At 32.6% G+C, this 17015-nt stretch overlaps 1 protein-coding gene across 1 annotated transcript; it reads right to left on the minus strand.

The window, feature by feature from the left end:
- Positions 1 to 3684: 3684 nt before the first annotated feature.
- Positions 3685 to 4750, minus strand: LOC105790534 (eukaryotic translation initiation factor 1A). The gene is made up of 2 exons (XM_012618186.2): positions 4320 to 4750; positions 3685 to 3922 (listed from the first exon to the last, which is right to left on the minus strand). The coding sequence occupies exon 1, from the start codon at positions 4747 to 4749 to the stop codon at positions 4321 to 4323; it is 429 nt and encodes a 142-aa protein (XP_012473640.1). The 5' UTR covers position 4750; the 3' UTR covers positions 3685 to 3922; position 4320.
- Between the last annotated feature and the right edge of the window lie 12265 nt (positions 4751 to 17015).

Below are 17015 nucleotides of genomic sequence, written 5' to 3' on the forward strand. Positions count from 1 at the left end.
TTGTTGAGGGGTTGTCTTTCTTTCAAAAGAAGTCTTCAGAATGTCATCTATCGAGCAGCCATTCAGACCCTCAAACAGTGAATGTATTGGACTTTGAACACTACCAATGCACTCCTTAAACATCATGAACCCACTGGGCTCTCCTTGAAGTCAGGAGACAACTCTAGGCTAAAATTAGTATAGCCAGCTCGGGCACAATACCTCTACTTCTTGAGGAATCGACTGCTCAGCAAAGGACATTTCGAAAACTTCTCCCAAAAAAGAGCCAACTCCCCTCAACGCTACCTAATCCCTATATGATATACTCCTAATATAATTTGACCTCGACCTAATCCAAAATTACGCATTAATTTACTTACTTTAAATTCGAACCAAATAATGAAAGTTATACACGACTCCGACTCGACTAATAGATTACAATTTTTATTTTGGCTTATATACTAAAAAGTCCCTTAAACTATTACACTTTATTTAAACAAACCTTTAAACTATTCTATTAGTTAAATAAACTCTTAACATATGATTTTTACCCATAAATTATTTTAATATTAAAAAGTATTTTAAATTTCATCATCTTATAATTATTTTTCTTTATGCAATAGAAATTATATACACTTTAACATCAAAATAAAATTTACAAAAGTAATCAAAATTTTCAAAATAATATTTAAGTGTATTATATATATAACCACTTTCAAAATTTTACTTTTACTTTTGAAAAACATTATTTTATTTTTATCAATAAACTATTCTTATTAAATGCAAATCAATATTAAATGCAAATTAATTTAAATATTCAAAAAATTTATTTTAATATTAAAATGAAGGACTTTCATGGATAAAAATCATAATTAAAACTTACTTAACTGCAAAAATAATATAAAGGCTTATTTGACCAATGGAAAGTAACTTAAGGGCTCATTTTAATAGATTAGCCTTTTATTTTTTATTAACTTTTAATTGTTTTCTAGATATAATTATTGTTAGAATAGCTGATTGAGTCTTAGTTCGATTGGTATGGGTATTGTTGTCAATACAAGAGGACGTGGGTTCGAGTGCGTTGGAATACATTATCTTATTATTTATGAGTTGGGGAGGGGTTATTCTGATTAGAACCTATAAGATTGTTAGAACAAATATTAATATAAATTTTATTATCATGTATCTTAAATATAAGGGTCCTAATAAAGGGCTTAAACCAATTGACTTGGAAATTGCTTGAAATTGGTAAAAATCGAAAATCAGGACAAAAATTGATAGTTGAATAGGTTGAACCGTTTTAATATTTGTTAATTTTTTAAATTTTTTATGAAATTTTAATTATTTATTTAATTATTTTTGGTCTGACGATTGAACTGGTTGAATCGAAAAAATGTGGTTTGACTTATTCAACCACCAGTCCAATTATTAAAACATTAAATATGATACTCTAAGATTTTGCACTTTGAAATTTTGTCAATCTCAAAGTGCCTCATCATCAAACTTATATATATTTTTTTCAAATTCAGGCATCAAAATAAACTTAGTTGTCCAGTTTAAGTGCCAAAGTGAATTAAAGAGTGACAATCTCACAATGTCACATCATCAAACTTTTATGTTTTTTTCAAGATTAAGGACCAAAATGGACCTAACTATTAAGTTCAAGTGTACCAAAGTGAACCAAATTACCAAGTTCAAAGGCCAGAACTTATATAAATCGCAAAAAACTTGACAAATCGAGTCAAGTCAAAACCCGTCAAATTTGCCAATTGAGTTTTAGCTCAGTTGGCATCAACGTTGTTGCTAGTGCAGAAGGACGTAGGTTCGAGTATGCTAAAGCACATTATCCTCTTATTTAAGGATAGGTTAGGCATTGTATCAAAAAACAAAAACTAAGAATCTATATATTTTTATATAAAAGGAAGATTCAAAAGACATGAGGCACACGTATCATGCTCTTTTTCTTTTTCATTTGTTTATTTTACAAAAATAGTTAAATTTTAATTTTGATCTTATGTTCAAATTTAATCCTAATACTTTAATTTTTAGCAGAATTATATTTTTATATTATTATTAATTATTTCAAATAGTTAATATAACTTTTTAATTAAAATGTTACGTTGCTATATATAATTTGAAAGCGTATTTTTAAATCTAAAAAGTATAAAGATTAAATTATTGAAAATAAAAGTAGGACTAAATTCCAAATGTACAATGTGTAGAAAATTAGACTCATGGTTATTTGAACTGAGTCGGACCAGTCAGTCGGCCCGAGTACTAGTTCGAAAAGAGGCATCAAAACGATTGACTCTCGAACTAATACAAACCAGTTGAACTAGGCTAAAACATCGATTGAACTGATTTTTTATTTTTTAAATATTTTTTATTTCTATAATTTTTGATGATTTATTTAATCGAATCTTACGAACCAATATTTTTACTAATTTGACCATCGATTTAATTCTAAAAAGTTTACTTAAAATATATTTTAACTTTCAAATTCTTACTCTATAATTTAATACAAACAAATAATTAATCAAGCGCGAAGCGTAAGTAAATCATTCTAGTAACTCTATATAATAGAAAGGTCCAAACATTAGCACATGGTTTTACTTTTTTTTTTGCATTATAAATAAATGATTAAATTTCAATTTTGACCCATTTATTATGTGTAAATTTGAAAATTTAATCATTATACTTTAATTTCTAACATAATTTGGTCTCTAAATTTTTATAATGTTATTAATTAATTTAAATAATTAATATCGTTAACATTAAATTAAAATGTTACTAGGTTATATTTAATATGAATGCATATTTTAAATTAGAGGTATTAAATTCTTGAAAATAAAAGTAGGGAGACTAAATTCCAAATGTACGAAGAGTATAGAGACTTAGAGTCATAGTTATTTGAATTAGACCAGAAATTGACACGAATATTGATTTAGAGAGAGGCATCGGTCTATTTGACTCCCTAGCCGAAAAAAACTGATTGAGCCAAGCTAAAAACCTAGCTTAATCTTTTTTTTTAATGATTTATTTTATCGAGCAATAAGAATCAATGGCCTAACCAATTCAGCCATTGATCTAGTTTTGAAAATCTTGCTAGAGCATATTTTAATCTTTAAATTTTTACCCTACAATTTGACACAAACAAATAATCAACCCAACAGTTGACTCAAGCATACTAGTTATCTTTTAATGATATGGTTGCTTTAAAAAGAATTAAACATTCTAATATTGAATATATTCTGTACTTGAATCAAATATTAACGTTATTTTTTTATAACATAATTATTAAATGAGTTTTTTATTCTAAATATCACATCAATAAATATAAAAATAATAATTTTAACGATTCCTGAAAATGATCTAAAAATTAAAAATAGACTTCAAGAAATTTTAATCTGTTAAAAAATAATAAGTATATATTAAACTAATCTAGAAGTTTTTTTGGGGGTACATTTGCAAAAACACAAATTTATAGCAGGTGAAGCTAATAAAGACTTCGGAAGAAGAACCTGTCCATTTTTTTAGGCCAGTTTAGCATTATTTCTCGGAAACACTCTTGGAACAAAAATTACTTTTGAATAAAAGTATTGTTAAATAAGATTCTTTTATGCTTTTCAAAATTGCTTCTGTGACAAAAAAAATTTTTGCAAATGCTTTTTAACTGACCTTAGCCTCTTTCCAAAGTTGCCAATTGTCTATGTTGTATTGTTGAATAGAGATCGATTGAAGGAGGTGCCGGATATCCCAATTGCCAGATGAAATTTCCATCCCGCAATGGTTTGACCAATGTTGAGAATGCTTGGAATTCGAGGTTAGGGTGCTGATGGAGGATCAAGGTCGAAAGAGTGAAGAATCGACTGGTAGAAGTCATTGATTCTTATGAGAGCACCCATCAGGCTGGCATTGAAGGAAAAGATGCTCGGCTGTTTCACTGTGATTGACACAAAATGGGCAAGAGTTATCATTCAAAGACAGTCGTAGATGCCAGAGATTCTTCCAGGCATTTTGCAGATTAACCGTTGTACTTGTCTGACAGAGATGGTGATAGACATTTTTAACCTAGAAAAGACCCTTATGTTTATATCTAACAAAAACAGTTACAAAATGCTGACAATAAGCTTACACTATCTCCATGAAAATTAAATTTGAGAATTCAAACACACTTTCAGTTTCAGTGAAATTAACAACATACACATCTAACAATGTCACATTCACCATTTATAAAATGTCTGACTTATGGTAGGTATTTCACTTACTGTAGTCATATATCTCCACAGCATCCACCATATCTCTCTGTTTCTAACAGTCTAAACACAAGGTATAGTTACCTTAGATCTTATCTATATCTTCATCTTCGAACTCGACGTAATCATCTACACCGCCTTCCTCTTCCTCATCAACAATGCCTTCATTGAGACGGATGTTCTCCGGAAGCTCACCATAGGCCTTCAATAGCCTTGCTTCGTCAGGCATGTACTTAAGGATCACATCGGCCTTGTCATCTTGATAGTCGCGAAGGCCGACGAGAATTATATCACCAGCAGCAATCCATACCTTCTTATGCATCTTCCCACGGACGTGGCAAAGGCGTTTAGTACCATCGATGCACATTGCTTCGCACCGGCCGTTGCCGAGCATACGAAGCACTTGGGCGTACTCTTGCCCGTCTTCCTTGAGGACGAGCTCACGCTTCTCATCGTCTGCTTCGTTCTTTCCTCTCTTTCTGTTCTTTCCTCCTTTTCCCTTGTTCTTCGGCATGGTTTCTTATCACCAAAGAAGCTAAAGATTGACATGAAATCGAAATTATTTTAACACAACATAGACAAATGTATAGATACACAAAAACAGACATAAAACCCTAAAACTGGAAATTCCAAAATCCGCATTTCATAATAAAATATTCTAGTGCTGTTGATAATAAAATTTGTATAAAAGCTACTTCTTTTATTTAATAGGCAAAAGAACGGTTCAAATTTAAATCAAATATAATTAAAAGAAAAGCAAAAGGCAATTAGGAAAATAATTCAAGTGTATATGAAATTAAACAAAACAGAAACGGGGTAGAAATCATGCTTGAATTAAGTTTTATATGATGAATACATTAAACAGAAGCTCAATCATCAGAACATAACGCTAAAAAGTTAAAATTTAGGGAAAGGGAAATAAAATGGAGAATTTCATCAAGGTCAATTTAGGGTATCAGTTAGAAGAAACTAATTACCAGAAAATTGAAGCGAAAAGAAAATTAAAAAAAAAAACCCCTTTGAGCTGGTGGTGCCGAGTAAAGAGGTGAAGACTGTCGAAACCAATTTTTTGAAAACAGGATTCGACTTTTTAAAAATGAAAATGGGGAGTCGCCACCGATCTTTTATTAAGGTGTGATCGGTTCACCATTAAAAATAAATTTTAGGTCTGCGAGATTTGATATAAAGGGTCCGGGAGTCGGTTACGCACGAGGAAGGGTTAGCACCCTCGTGACGCCCAGAATTGGCACCGATTTGATTGTTCAATGTTTTATTGTCAAATTTTTGAAAAGATTTTTTTTAAAAAAAATACGATCCTTGATGAGAAAACTTGGATGAATTAGCTTGAATGATAAGACCACTTATTTCGAAGAAATAAGTTATCACACCCAGTGAGTTAGAGTGTTACAATTCTATCTTTGAAATTAAATGTGTTCCTTTTTTTATGAAAATCATGAGTTTAAAGAAGGTTACTTGATTGTTTAAGTCAATCGAGAAATAAGAATCCAGTGAGTTAGGATTCAATTTCTCGAAATTCTTAAAACTCAAATATTGCCTTTATTTTTTGAAAATCGAGACAATAAAATGCCACATCCAGTAAGTTAGGATTCAACATCTTGGAATCTTAAGAGCTTTATTTTAACAATTGTATGGTTTTAATAAAATGGGTACTTGATGATGTAAACTCGTTAAGAAGAATTGAAGCCCAGTAAGTTAGGGCACAATTCTCTCGAGAGCTCATAAACACCAAGCCCCCTTTAGGAATTTTGAAATAAGATGATTATAATGCTTTTGTAAAACATTATTTTTAAAACAAATATGGTATAATTGAACACCAATGTACAATGTAATAGGATAACTCGTAATCTAATCATACACAAAATTAAGCAAACAATAGATAAATTCAAACAAGAATAGCAACAATAATTTTAAGCACATTAAGCAAATACCAATATTAACAAATGAAAATTAAAAGAATTAATAATCAATTTCAAAAGACACATTGAGGTAAAAATATATCATCTCAACAATGATTTAAAAAGTAACAATACATTTGAGTCCGGAAATAGATTTAAAAGAAAATTAAGAACGATGTTAAATAAAATAACTTTATTTGAATGAATTTTGAAGTGAACATTACAAAATGTACAAGCATGGAACTAGAATAAACATTTCATAAGCATATTGTAAATAATAATATATAATAATGTACATTGGAATGAATGCAATATTGGAATATTTTGAATAAGTAGATTACATAGAAATTGGTTTAAAGGAATATAACTTGAAATCATTGATAGATTATACACATTAAATTATTATAAAAATAATATTATATAATAGGAACACATGATAAAATATTGATGTATCGTAATGAAACAATGTTTTAATAATAATATAGCAAATCTAAAAAACAATACATGATGACAAATCTAAAATACTAAAACAAAGAATTTGATTTACAAATAAAAATAAATAACAAAATTGAATGTCCCTTTTACAAAAAATTTAAAATCATGAAATATACTAATACTAAATATGAAAAGAGGTAAGTAAAAGATATATAAAAATATAAAAAAAAAACAAAAAGAATACTAGCAAATACTAAAAAATTTATAAAATTAAAGAAAATACTAAAATGATAGTGAACATGACAAAAAAAAAAGACTTAAATTAAAATCAAGATTTTTGAAGGTTTATATTTGCAATCGATTCAAAACCCAGGGACTAAAGCAGCAATTAGACGCACAGATCCGGATATTCAAAATCAAACATGGGAAACGGCACCGTTTAAACGTGGATCCAAATGAATACAGAATTAAATGCGAGGTATAAATTACAAATCAAAAACAGAAGTCAAATCAAAATTTCATTAAACACGAAAGGACTCATTAAGTAAATAAACCAAACGATCCATAGTGCGCGATCCTTTCCGGATCAGGTCACCGTTCGGATCGGGTCTTCAAAACGGCGCTGTTTCAATGCCATTATATTGGCTCTGAACGGTGACGTTTTAAGTCCTGCATTTAAAACTAAAAAACCCTAAAACTACCATTTACATTAAATCAAAACCTAAACTTAAAAGACTCTGCGCCGTTCTGCGCTCTTCAGGCATCAACAACCTCTGATTTCAACCTATTCTCCGATGACAACAGAGAAGGCCGAAATCCTATCGCCAGGTACGTTTTTCCTTTCCCTTACTGCTTCTTTCCTTAAGAAACTCTTAGAATTTCAAATTTTTTTTTGTATTCCATTGATCTGAATGCGTATTGATTTTTTTTTGATACAATATGCGTGACCTCCCCCTTAAAAAGGGTTTTCAATTTTTTATAGCCCCTCCATTCGAAAATAATAATAATGATAAAAAACAAAATCCAAAAATGCGATCCCTTTTTCTTTTCTTTTCTCTACTGCGTTTTTCGTGTGTATTTTCTGCTGTTGCTGGCCCTTCTCCGCATTTGTTGCGTTTGTTTGTCCTTTTGTGTGTCGTCGAAGGCTAGGCTGGGACGTGGCGCATTTCGGCAGCGCATGAGGTGAGGAATGCCACAGTGGGCTGCATGCACTGGAGGCTCGCCCTAGCTGCTAGGGTTTCTGGTTCCTTTTCTGTTTTGGGCTTCAATGTAATTGGGCCGGGGTATCGAGCTATTGTAATTGGGCCATTTGGGCTGAGTTGGCTATTGGGCTTGTAAGGCGATTGGGCTGGGGTGTATTTGGTCTGGTATAAGTTTGGGCCTTTAATTTTTGGTTTGTAACTGGACATTTTTTGACATTTAATTATTTTTTGGTTTTCATTATTTATATTATTTTTTAAATATTTTTTTATTTATTTGATTTGGGCCGGGCAAAATTAGGGTATTACAAAGACAAGAGGCAAAGAAGAAGAAGAAGAAGAAACGAATTCGAAACCGAACCCTCCGCTCACTCCCCCAACCCTAAGCTTAGCTGAGGACAGCCCCACGACGAACCAACGTTTGGGTTTTGATTTTGATTTGGGCCAACCCGAGTTTACCAAACCCGGTCTAATCTAATAATGGACTCAACAATCGCTCTTCCATATTAAATGGCTATTGAATTTAAACGCTTAACCATGGAGTGCGCCAGGGGTGAGTGAACCAGTAATTTGAGCGTGAAGTGTAATATTACTCCAATAGTAGAAAAGAGCTGTTGGAAGAGGATTAAGAATAAGATGATAGCAAGTATGCTATGCCAAGACTGAGGCTCTCTATGGCCATAAACAGGCACTGTCTTTTAGCTATCAACTCTCTACTCAAAATACTTCTTGAGTCTTTTAACCATTAATATCATTTGGTTTAAGTTTAATTTCTGATTTACAGAATCTATAATATGACAAGCACAGGGCATACTCATAAACTTACAAGAGATTCATTCTCAAATTACCTTGAGGTTTTGTTCAGAAAATAAATAAGGAAAGAGTTTTAGTGAGACATGGGTTTTAGAAAAACACTTTGAAATTTTATTGATAACCTCCTATATCTTACAACTGAGGATCCTTCTTCCTTTTATAAGAAAACCTGGATAGGTTTTCAAGAAGAAAACTTACCAAGGAGATCAGAAGGAATCTCCTTTTACAAAGTAAATTAGTACAAACTTTATCAAAGTAAAATAGTACAAACTTTATCTATTTTTAATTACTTTCGTAGTTGGTGCTGGTATCTGATGTGAGGTTCTGCTCCTCAATTCTTATTTCTTTGTTCAACTTTGCTCTGTAGCATTTCTCTTCCCATTTGCTTTCTGGTGAGCTACCAAGGTCCATTGGTGTTGTTGTTTTATCTTTATTCCAAGCTGGCGTATTTGTCCATGTACTGCTGCAAAACCATGGGTATTCTTGTGACCATTCCTTTGAATCTGGAATATTTTCTTAAGATTCTTTGAGTGCCTTTTTTAATTCCATTTGATATGGTGCCGGTGGTTCTACTTTGAAATCCCAATGTGCCAAAACATTTCCTGGTGGTCATATATCTGTGGGTATGGTTCTGTTGAGTTGACAGAGACATTTTTGTAGTGCTTTGTAGTCATATGGATTTGTATTGACCTCTGAACTGTATTTTTTTTAATCCAAATCGTTGGAAATGCTCCCAATTGAGTTGATGCACCATTTTGCATAAAATATTGTGGTTTGTAGAAGATAATTACTACACTTGAAGGAAATGTCTCTTTGGATTGATCAAGTGTTAAGGTAATCATCTCCAACCACTGGTTTAAAAGATAAAACCATCTAAGAAAGATAGTTAAATTGTGGAGCTCTGGGTTTTCCTGTCCATGATAAGAAACAGTGAGATAATATTGGAGATCCAATATATCAAACTGTATTCCAATATGGTATAAGTGGGTGAGATACCATAACATCCATTTTAATTCATCAGGAAATTCAGTAAATTGAAATTTAATTGGATGAATAAATGGATATTTTGGATGAAGTCCTAACGATTTCAGGTATAATCCCCCAAAGTTTCTAAAAACATCAAGTTGATAAGAAAGCATTATGTTCATGGCTTCCTTGTGAAATCTTTTTTCAAGGATGAGACTTAGTACTTCAGGTCGGTGCTCAGGGTGTGAGTTAGGTGGCACATTTGTTGAAAGGAAGTGGAGAGTTTGACACAATATCTTCTCTTTTTTTTTCACTGGCACATTTGTTGAAAGGAAGTGGAGAGTTTGACACAATGTCTTCTTTTTTTTTCACATACGGAGTGTTGAAAGAAAGTGGAGAGTTTGACACAATGTCTTTTTTGTTTTGGGAAGATGAGGAAGATGAATGTGCCATCATTAAAACCTTTTCAGGTGGCCTGGTTAATAAGTCAGCTAAAACGTTGGTTTTTCCCTTAATGTGTAAAAGAATATTTTGAAAACCATTCTAACCATCTTAATAGTTGAAGATGAGGGACCTCCTTTTATTTAAACCTTAGCATTTTTGGGAAAGAAGACATGTCCATCTCTATAATAAAATGATATCCTATGAGATGAAAATCAAACTTTGAAATACCTTTTTTGAAAGCAATGATTTCTTTGAAGGTTGAATGGTAATGCATTTCTGCATTAGAGAACCTTCCACTCTTATATCCGTAAAGATATCTTTTTTCTTCTTTTTTTTCAAAGAGTATGACCCCCCAATATTTGTCACTGGCATCTGTCTAGAGGATTCTTTTTCCTTCTAATGGAATATGTTATGGTGGCAGTTGCTGATGTTTTTCTTTAAGTATTTTTACTGCATTGGTTTGAGTTGTACTCCATGGAGGAGGGTCTTTCTTTAACATCTTTCTCAAAGAATTTGTAAATTTAGAGATTTTTGGAATAAAATCTCTGAGATAATTTATAATTCCTAAGAATTGTTGAACTTGTCTATTTGATAAATTACTCTCTGGAAATTTGAGCTATTCTTCTGCAATATGCTTGCCTGGCTGGTATTTTTCATCTTTGAGCTGCATGCCAAGAAACTCAACTTCATCTTTGTTAATCTGCATTTTTCTTTCAGCTAACATAATTTCATATTTCAAGATCAACTGTTTGAATTATTGTAACAGTTCTGTATGAGCTTCTTGGTTTGGATTGTAAAGAAGTATATCATCAATATAAACCAAAACATGGTCTATAACGGGCTAGAAAATCTTTATTATGGCCTTTTGGAATAATGATAGGGCAGTCTTGAGCCCAGAGGGCATTACTGTCTATTGGAAATGTTTATTTGGGATACAAAATCCTATCTTAGGCCTGTCTTCTGGGTTAATTCCTAATTGCCAAAATCCTATTTTCAAGTCAAACTTAGAGAAAACCTTTGCTTGGGCAATACTTGAGAATAATGAATTCTGATTTGGCAAAAGAAATTTATCGTCTTGGAGAAAATGGTTTAAAGGCTGGTAACTGATAACCAACCTCAAATTTCCCCTAGCTTGTTCAGCTTTTTTGTTGACATAAAAAGCTTCACAAGCCCATTGAGAATTTGATCCTTCTATCAACCCTTATTGCTGTAGCTGTCGACTTTCTTCTTCAACTAACTTCTGGTGTTCAGGATTCATTCTTGTGTGGCTAGCTTTGGTGGGGTTGATATCTTTATTCCTCTTGAAAGGAAGTGTGATAAAGAATTCAGAATTTTTCCATAAAGGATTTTCACATTTTTGAAGAAATTCTGAATGTGAATCAGCACATGCTTTGCTTTTTAATTCGTCAATTATCTCTTGAATCTTTCTTTCATGAATCATAAAAAAAATCTAGGAATCTGGACAACAGGCTTGAACATTTTCTTGTAACGGACTCCATCTGGTAGTATCCTCATATGTCGAGCCTTAGTGTATAAGTCAAATCCAACCACAAGGTCTTTTTCAGGGAGGCCAGACCCCAATACTGTAGTCTTTATAGTACATCATGAGAAAAATTAGAAGTTGATGGGCTTACAAATCCAATGGGTCGCAAAGACTTGATCTGCCGCAGAATTGAAATAATAAACCTGCGACCTCCAGAATTCTGTAGGCAATATCTTTGGATTCATAATAGTCTTAGCTGCTCTAGTATCTATAAAGGTGATAACAGTAATGGGCTTACTGTATTTATCCAAATAGATTGAAATTGGAATATGAGGTACGGAGGCTTTTATGGTAGCAGAGAGGATCTGGGCTTCTTGAGCCTTAATCATATAACTATAATTTGATGACAAATCTGACTCTGAGGCTATTCCTTGGATTGCACATAGTTATTGTTCCATTGGTTCATCATCAATGGAAAAGAGAGATTCAATATCATCTTCTTCTCTGATCCTAATTCATGATTCTTGTTGGATTTGCTGGATCATGTTGGACCCTTTTTTGTTATTTGGGCAATTTTTTGTAAAATGACCCTTTTGATTACATATGTAACACCTATTGGATTTGTTTCCTCTTGGAGATCTCTTTTTCTTCAAATATCTCCATTTTGGTTTCTTTCTGAAAGATCTTGGAAGACTAGGATTTTTGAATTTCTTGAAATGTCTTTTCTTTTTTTGTCCTGAAATAACAATGCCTTTCATGTCCACATTTGATTCGCAGATAAGAATCATCACAAGATTTGTCTAATCGCTTGTCACCATAGAGATAATCTTTGTAAACCTTTTTTCTGTTGCATAAGTCTTCAAGAGCAACATAAGTTTCTTGTTGGATTTCTCCTATGGTCAAGCTGAGGATGTTTCTGTTTTGCCTGTGGAGACTTTGATTTATAGCAACTTGAAAGGGCTCTGGTATGGATGCAAAAACTACAGGTTTAAGACTTTGCTCTAGACCAAGTGAACAAAACAATTTGGTCATAGCATGGAAATGCCTGGATAAGTATTTCTTGTTGTAAGAGCAGCATTTTTGTTTGAAGAATTCTCTTCTTTTCAAGGTCAAAAGATCTTCAGGATTTCCAATAAAATGATTAAGGATAATCATGATGGCTTGGGATAAATCTGTTAAAACCAGAAATTGCATTTGATCTACTTGACTGATTGAATTCCACCAATCACTCAACATTCCTGTAAATCTGGAAACAAATTCTAACAGAATATTGTAATGACTTTCTTCTGTCAATTTTAGCCATGAGTGAAACTCTTAGAGTCTTCCTAGCCATCTGAAAGTTAGAATATCATCGATGGTGAACGTTGTTTTTCCTCCTGAGATAGATGGTGAAGGTCTAACATCTGATGTTTCACCAATATTTCCCATTTCTTCATCTGACATTTCCACTTTAACTTCTGGTTGGGTGGTTGCTATCACTTGACTGTCCTCTCTTTCTGAGATATCATTAGAAGATTCTGAGACATCTTTATTAGATTCTTTAGAGGAGTTGATTCCTCTGTAGCTTCTTGTAAAGCAGTTATTTTGGGGAATATTTACTGGTTGTAATCCTTTAAGAATGTTGACAAAGGATTTGAATGGCATTTATTTTCCTTAATCATCAGGGACTTAGACACTTACTTTGGTGTAGGAGAATTTTCTTGTTCTTTACCTATAGGCATTTTCCTCAATAATTTATCTTCCAAGAATTTATCTTCTCTTTGCTCTTCTGCTTCTTCTTGTTTATTCTTTTCTCTTCTTTTTCTTATTTCTTTTTCTTTCTGAGCTTTGATTTGTAAAAATAAATCAAATGTGTTGGGTTTCTTCTTTTCCTCTGGTGGCGAGAAAGTTAATCTCAACTCTTTTAGAGGTGGTGGAGCTTCTATCTGGCTTATTGAATAGAATAATTTGATTCCATTCCTAAATGGTTTAGAAGGTGGAATTTGTCCTGTTTCTTTTAGCATCTTGATCTGCTCCTTAAGATTTTGAATTTCTTTTTCTCTTTGAGGAAGATGAGAGAAAAAATCTTGTCCTAATGCTGCTGACTCTCTGGCTAGTTCTTTCAAACGATTCTGCAATAAACAGATGAGATCATTTATCATTTTTGAATTCTCATTAGCTTTAGCCTCAACTCTAGAAACTTTAGAGTCAATCTGATCAACTTTTGAATCTATGTTTCTGAGAGTTGAGTTTTGAGCCAAAGCATTCTCTGTTTGCCAGTTGAGAGTTGCTTTTGCAGCAGCAATTTTGGTTGTCCTTCCTTCTTGGTTAGCTTGTATTTTTGTCGGGATTTTAGGGACATAGGTATATCCTTGACTGGAAAATTCTTTAAGAGGAGGAAACTCCTTGTCAAATGATGTAGTAGACTAGAACATGCATACTGCTGGTACTAGTAGTTGTACAACTTTTGGGGTAGTCTTTCTGGCTTCTGGAAAACATCATTGCTTTTGTACCCATTTATTGACCCTTTTGTAGCAAGGTTGCTTTAGAGGTTTTGAATCCATTTCTGATTCTACTGATCATCTAGTGGTGGAGAAGATGGTTTTGATAGTGGTGATATCGGTGGTGGGGATACAGGGATTTTGGGTCTTGTAGCTGCGTAATCTACAAGATAAACAAATTTCCCATTATCTTCTCCAAGTGCTCCGATGTCCGGGTCACTATCCATCCATCTTTTGTAGAATTCAGATTGGGTGGTTTTCTTCTTCTTGCCTCCATTCTTTTTGTGAGACTTGTAGGCTGAAGTTTCCATACTCTCGATCCATTCTTCAAAATTCAGATCTGTACATAATTCACATGAATACATAGGATCCTATGGACAGTGTCCGGTTGTTGGGTCCTTGATCATGTACAGAAGTTTCCCATCTATTTGGAAACTTTCTATCAAGGCTGCTTCTAGTCCTAGACTGGAGTGTTGGAATGATTGCATCATCAATTACGTAGGAAACACTGGTGGAGTTACGGATGTATTTTGGCTGAGATGGTTGTGATCAAATCTAATCTCGTTGGTACCATCTCCCTTAGACACTATCTAGGCTTTAATAGATCTAACGGTTCTCTGTGCTCTTGGAGCTGTTCATAGTTTGTAACCCATTTTTCTGGTAAGAGTTTTAATAACTCTTTTTTCAGAATTTTTCTGGGTATAGGGATACAGTGTGGTTCTTCTTTGGTGTTTACAGAAATTAAAAGTGAATCATTAGAACCCTGATTAGAAAGTTTAAAAGCATGATCCTGAATTTTGTAAACAATCTGGTAATAGAGGGTAGCAGTGACTGTTGATTCCACCATTTCAGCTTCGACTATCTGGATTTGAACCTTCAAGGAATCCATTAGATTTGGATCTTGAAGTGACATGGTAAACTTGGGAAATAAAGTTACCATGATTAATCCAGAATTCAAAGTTGCTTCAACAGTTCCAATACATGCATCTTGATATCTATGGTATCTGGAATCAAGAAGGGTAATTTTGGCAACAACTGGTTTCCCTGAAGTACCATGGTAATTTAGAACTAGTCTGATTGCTCTGATCAAATAAAGAGAAATTTGTTGTTGTGGTCTGTAATTCACTTAGCTTAAGGTAAGACACAGAGTCATTGTGGGTGGTGAGCTGAGATTTTCTATGATATGAGGATTGATGTCAATTGATGTGACTGTTAGAAAAATTGTATTTGAAAAATGCAACGAAAAACAAATTTTAGGAAAAATAGGGTAGGCTCACTTCAAAGAAAAGAATTTACAAAATTACCACAGGAAAAATTTCAAAATTTCTCTACACTTCACTTTTGGTTCAAGTTGTAGATTTCTCTTGAATTTAACTATATAAAATAATAAACCAATGCTCTCTTTATACAGAGAGAGTTTAGAAAATTGAATTATGATTAAACTTACTCACTTTAATATTAAATTAATATAATATTTATCAAGATAAATATTAGATTCATTTTAATATCAAATCTTATTAAAATAATAGAATATTTATCTACAAGATAAACATTAAATTTAATTTAATATTAAGATAATCACTTTAATATTAAATTAATAAAATATTATTAAGATAATTATTAAATTAAATTAATTATTAAACTATTAAAATAATATTATTTTTGGAATAGATAATCTGAAATTAAATTCTCTTGTAAAGCCCTAGTAGGAGTATAACTCTTCCACTGCTCAACCACCGAAAACCAACCACTGCCAGCCATCAGAACATCATCATTGCAGTCTTCGTGTACGGTGATACAGATGCAACACCCTTATGACACCCCAAGCAGTTTCGGCCCGACTCACTGACGACTCGACTGGTCCAATCTAGCAACCGGTTGGACCATCGACTCGGTTTCACATACCGGGCCCGATTCGACCAGTTTTTGGGTATTGATTTTAATTTTGGGCTCTCGTTCCCAATTTACGATCTCAGGTCCAATTTTCAAGTTCAATTACCCATTTTGTCCAATTGTCTAACTTAAATATTAATTTCCAAAAGTATCATATTAATTTTAATTAATTTGATTACTTTAATTTCACTAGATCAAATTTAATTTTCCCAAAATCAAATTTAATTTTCCCAAAAATCACTTAGATTTTTCAAATTAATTTTTCAAGAAAATTCTTTAATCAAATTCTCTAGTTGAACAGTTCTCACGACCACCTAATTTAATTCCACATTAAATAAATCGACTCAATTAAATTATTTCCAAAATCGTAGAAGTTTCTTCTAATTCAAATGCAGTCTGATTGAGTTTTTGTTGAGCTAGCGGAAGAACCAATTAGACATGTACAATTAGGCTCTAGTAATTGCAATTATGTCCAGAAGCATCGTTCCGATAATTTGCAATTACTTAATCATGAATTTAGTCCACAAGAAGTACCATGATTGAAAATTCCTTATTGTATACTCTTTACGGAAGCAATTCATGCAACTGCTTTGTGCAATGACCTCGTCATGTGTGTGTTACCCTCATCTGATATCCTTGATTCCTTTCAATTAAATCCGTTTACTCAGTATAATCCTAGTTTGTCTCATTATCACTATTGTGTCTTATTAATGATTAATATGATCGTTGTCAACAAATGACTGAGACAAATTGCTCGTTCGAGAACAAACAACCCCGTGGCCACGTTCCATATTTATCAATCCACACAATGCTAATGAGAGAATATTTTAACTCTTTAATTGAGTTATGAATTCCATTGAATTAATTTCCAAATGGATTCAAAATTAATTCATCTTGGGTCCAGTTTAATGTATCATTCTACCAATGAATACATCTATATCTCTACCCGTGGAGTCAACTGTTTCGATAGCCAAGATTAGTCATCTCCCCGATTGGAATTATAGACGACATAATAATCATTCTCAGTATTTGAATCAAATGCTCACTTTAATTTTTTTACGGGATTACGGACTCATTTAGATTATCTACTGAAGTAAGTTGTCTTTCTCGTAACGTAAGTGTTATTACAATGCCACTTATCTTCATTTTGA

Source organism: Gossypium raimondii, chromosome 8 (assembly GCF_025698545.1).
Source record: "Gossypium raimondii isolate GPD5lz chromosome 8, ASM2569854v1, whole genome shotgun sequence".
NCBI lineage: Eukaryota > Viridiplantae > Streptophyta > Magnoliopsida > Malvales > Malvaceae > Gossypium > Gossypium raimondii.

What these genes read in the sequence shown, in the direction of transcription:
- LOC105790534 (XM_012618186.2), bottom strand. Translation starts at nt 4,749, where the DNA reads ATGCCGAAGAACAAGGGAAAAGGAGGAAAGAACAGAAAGAGAGGAAAG.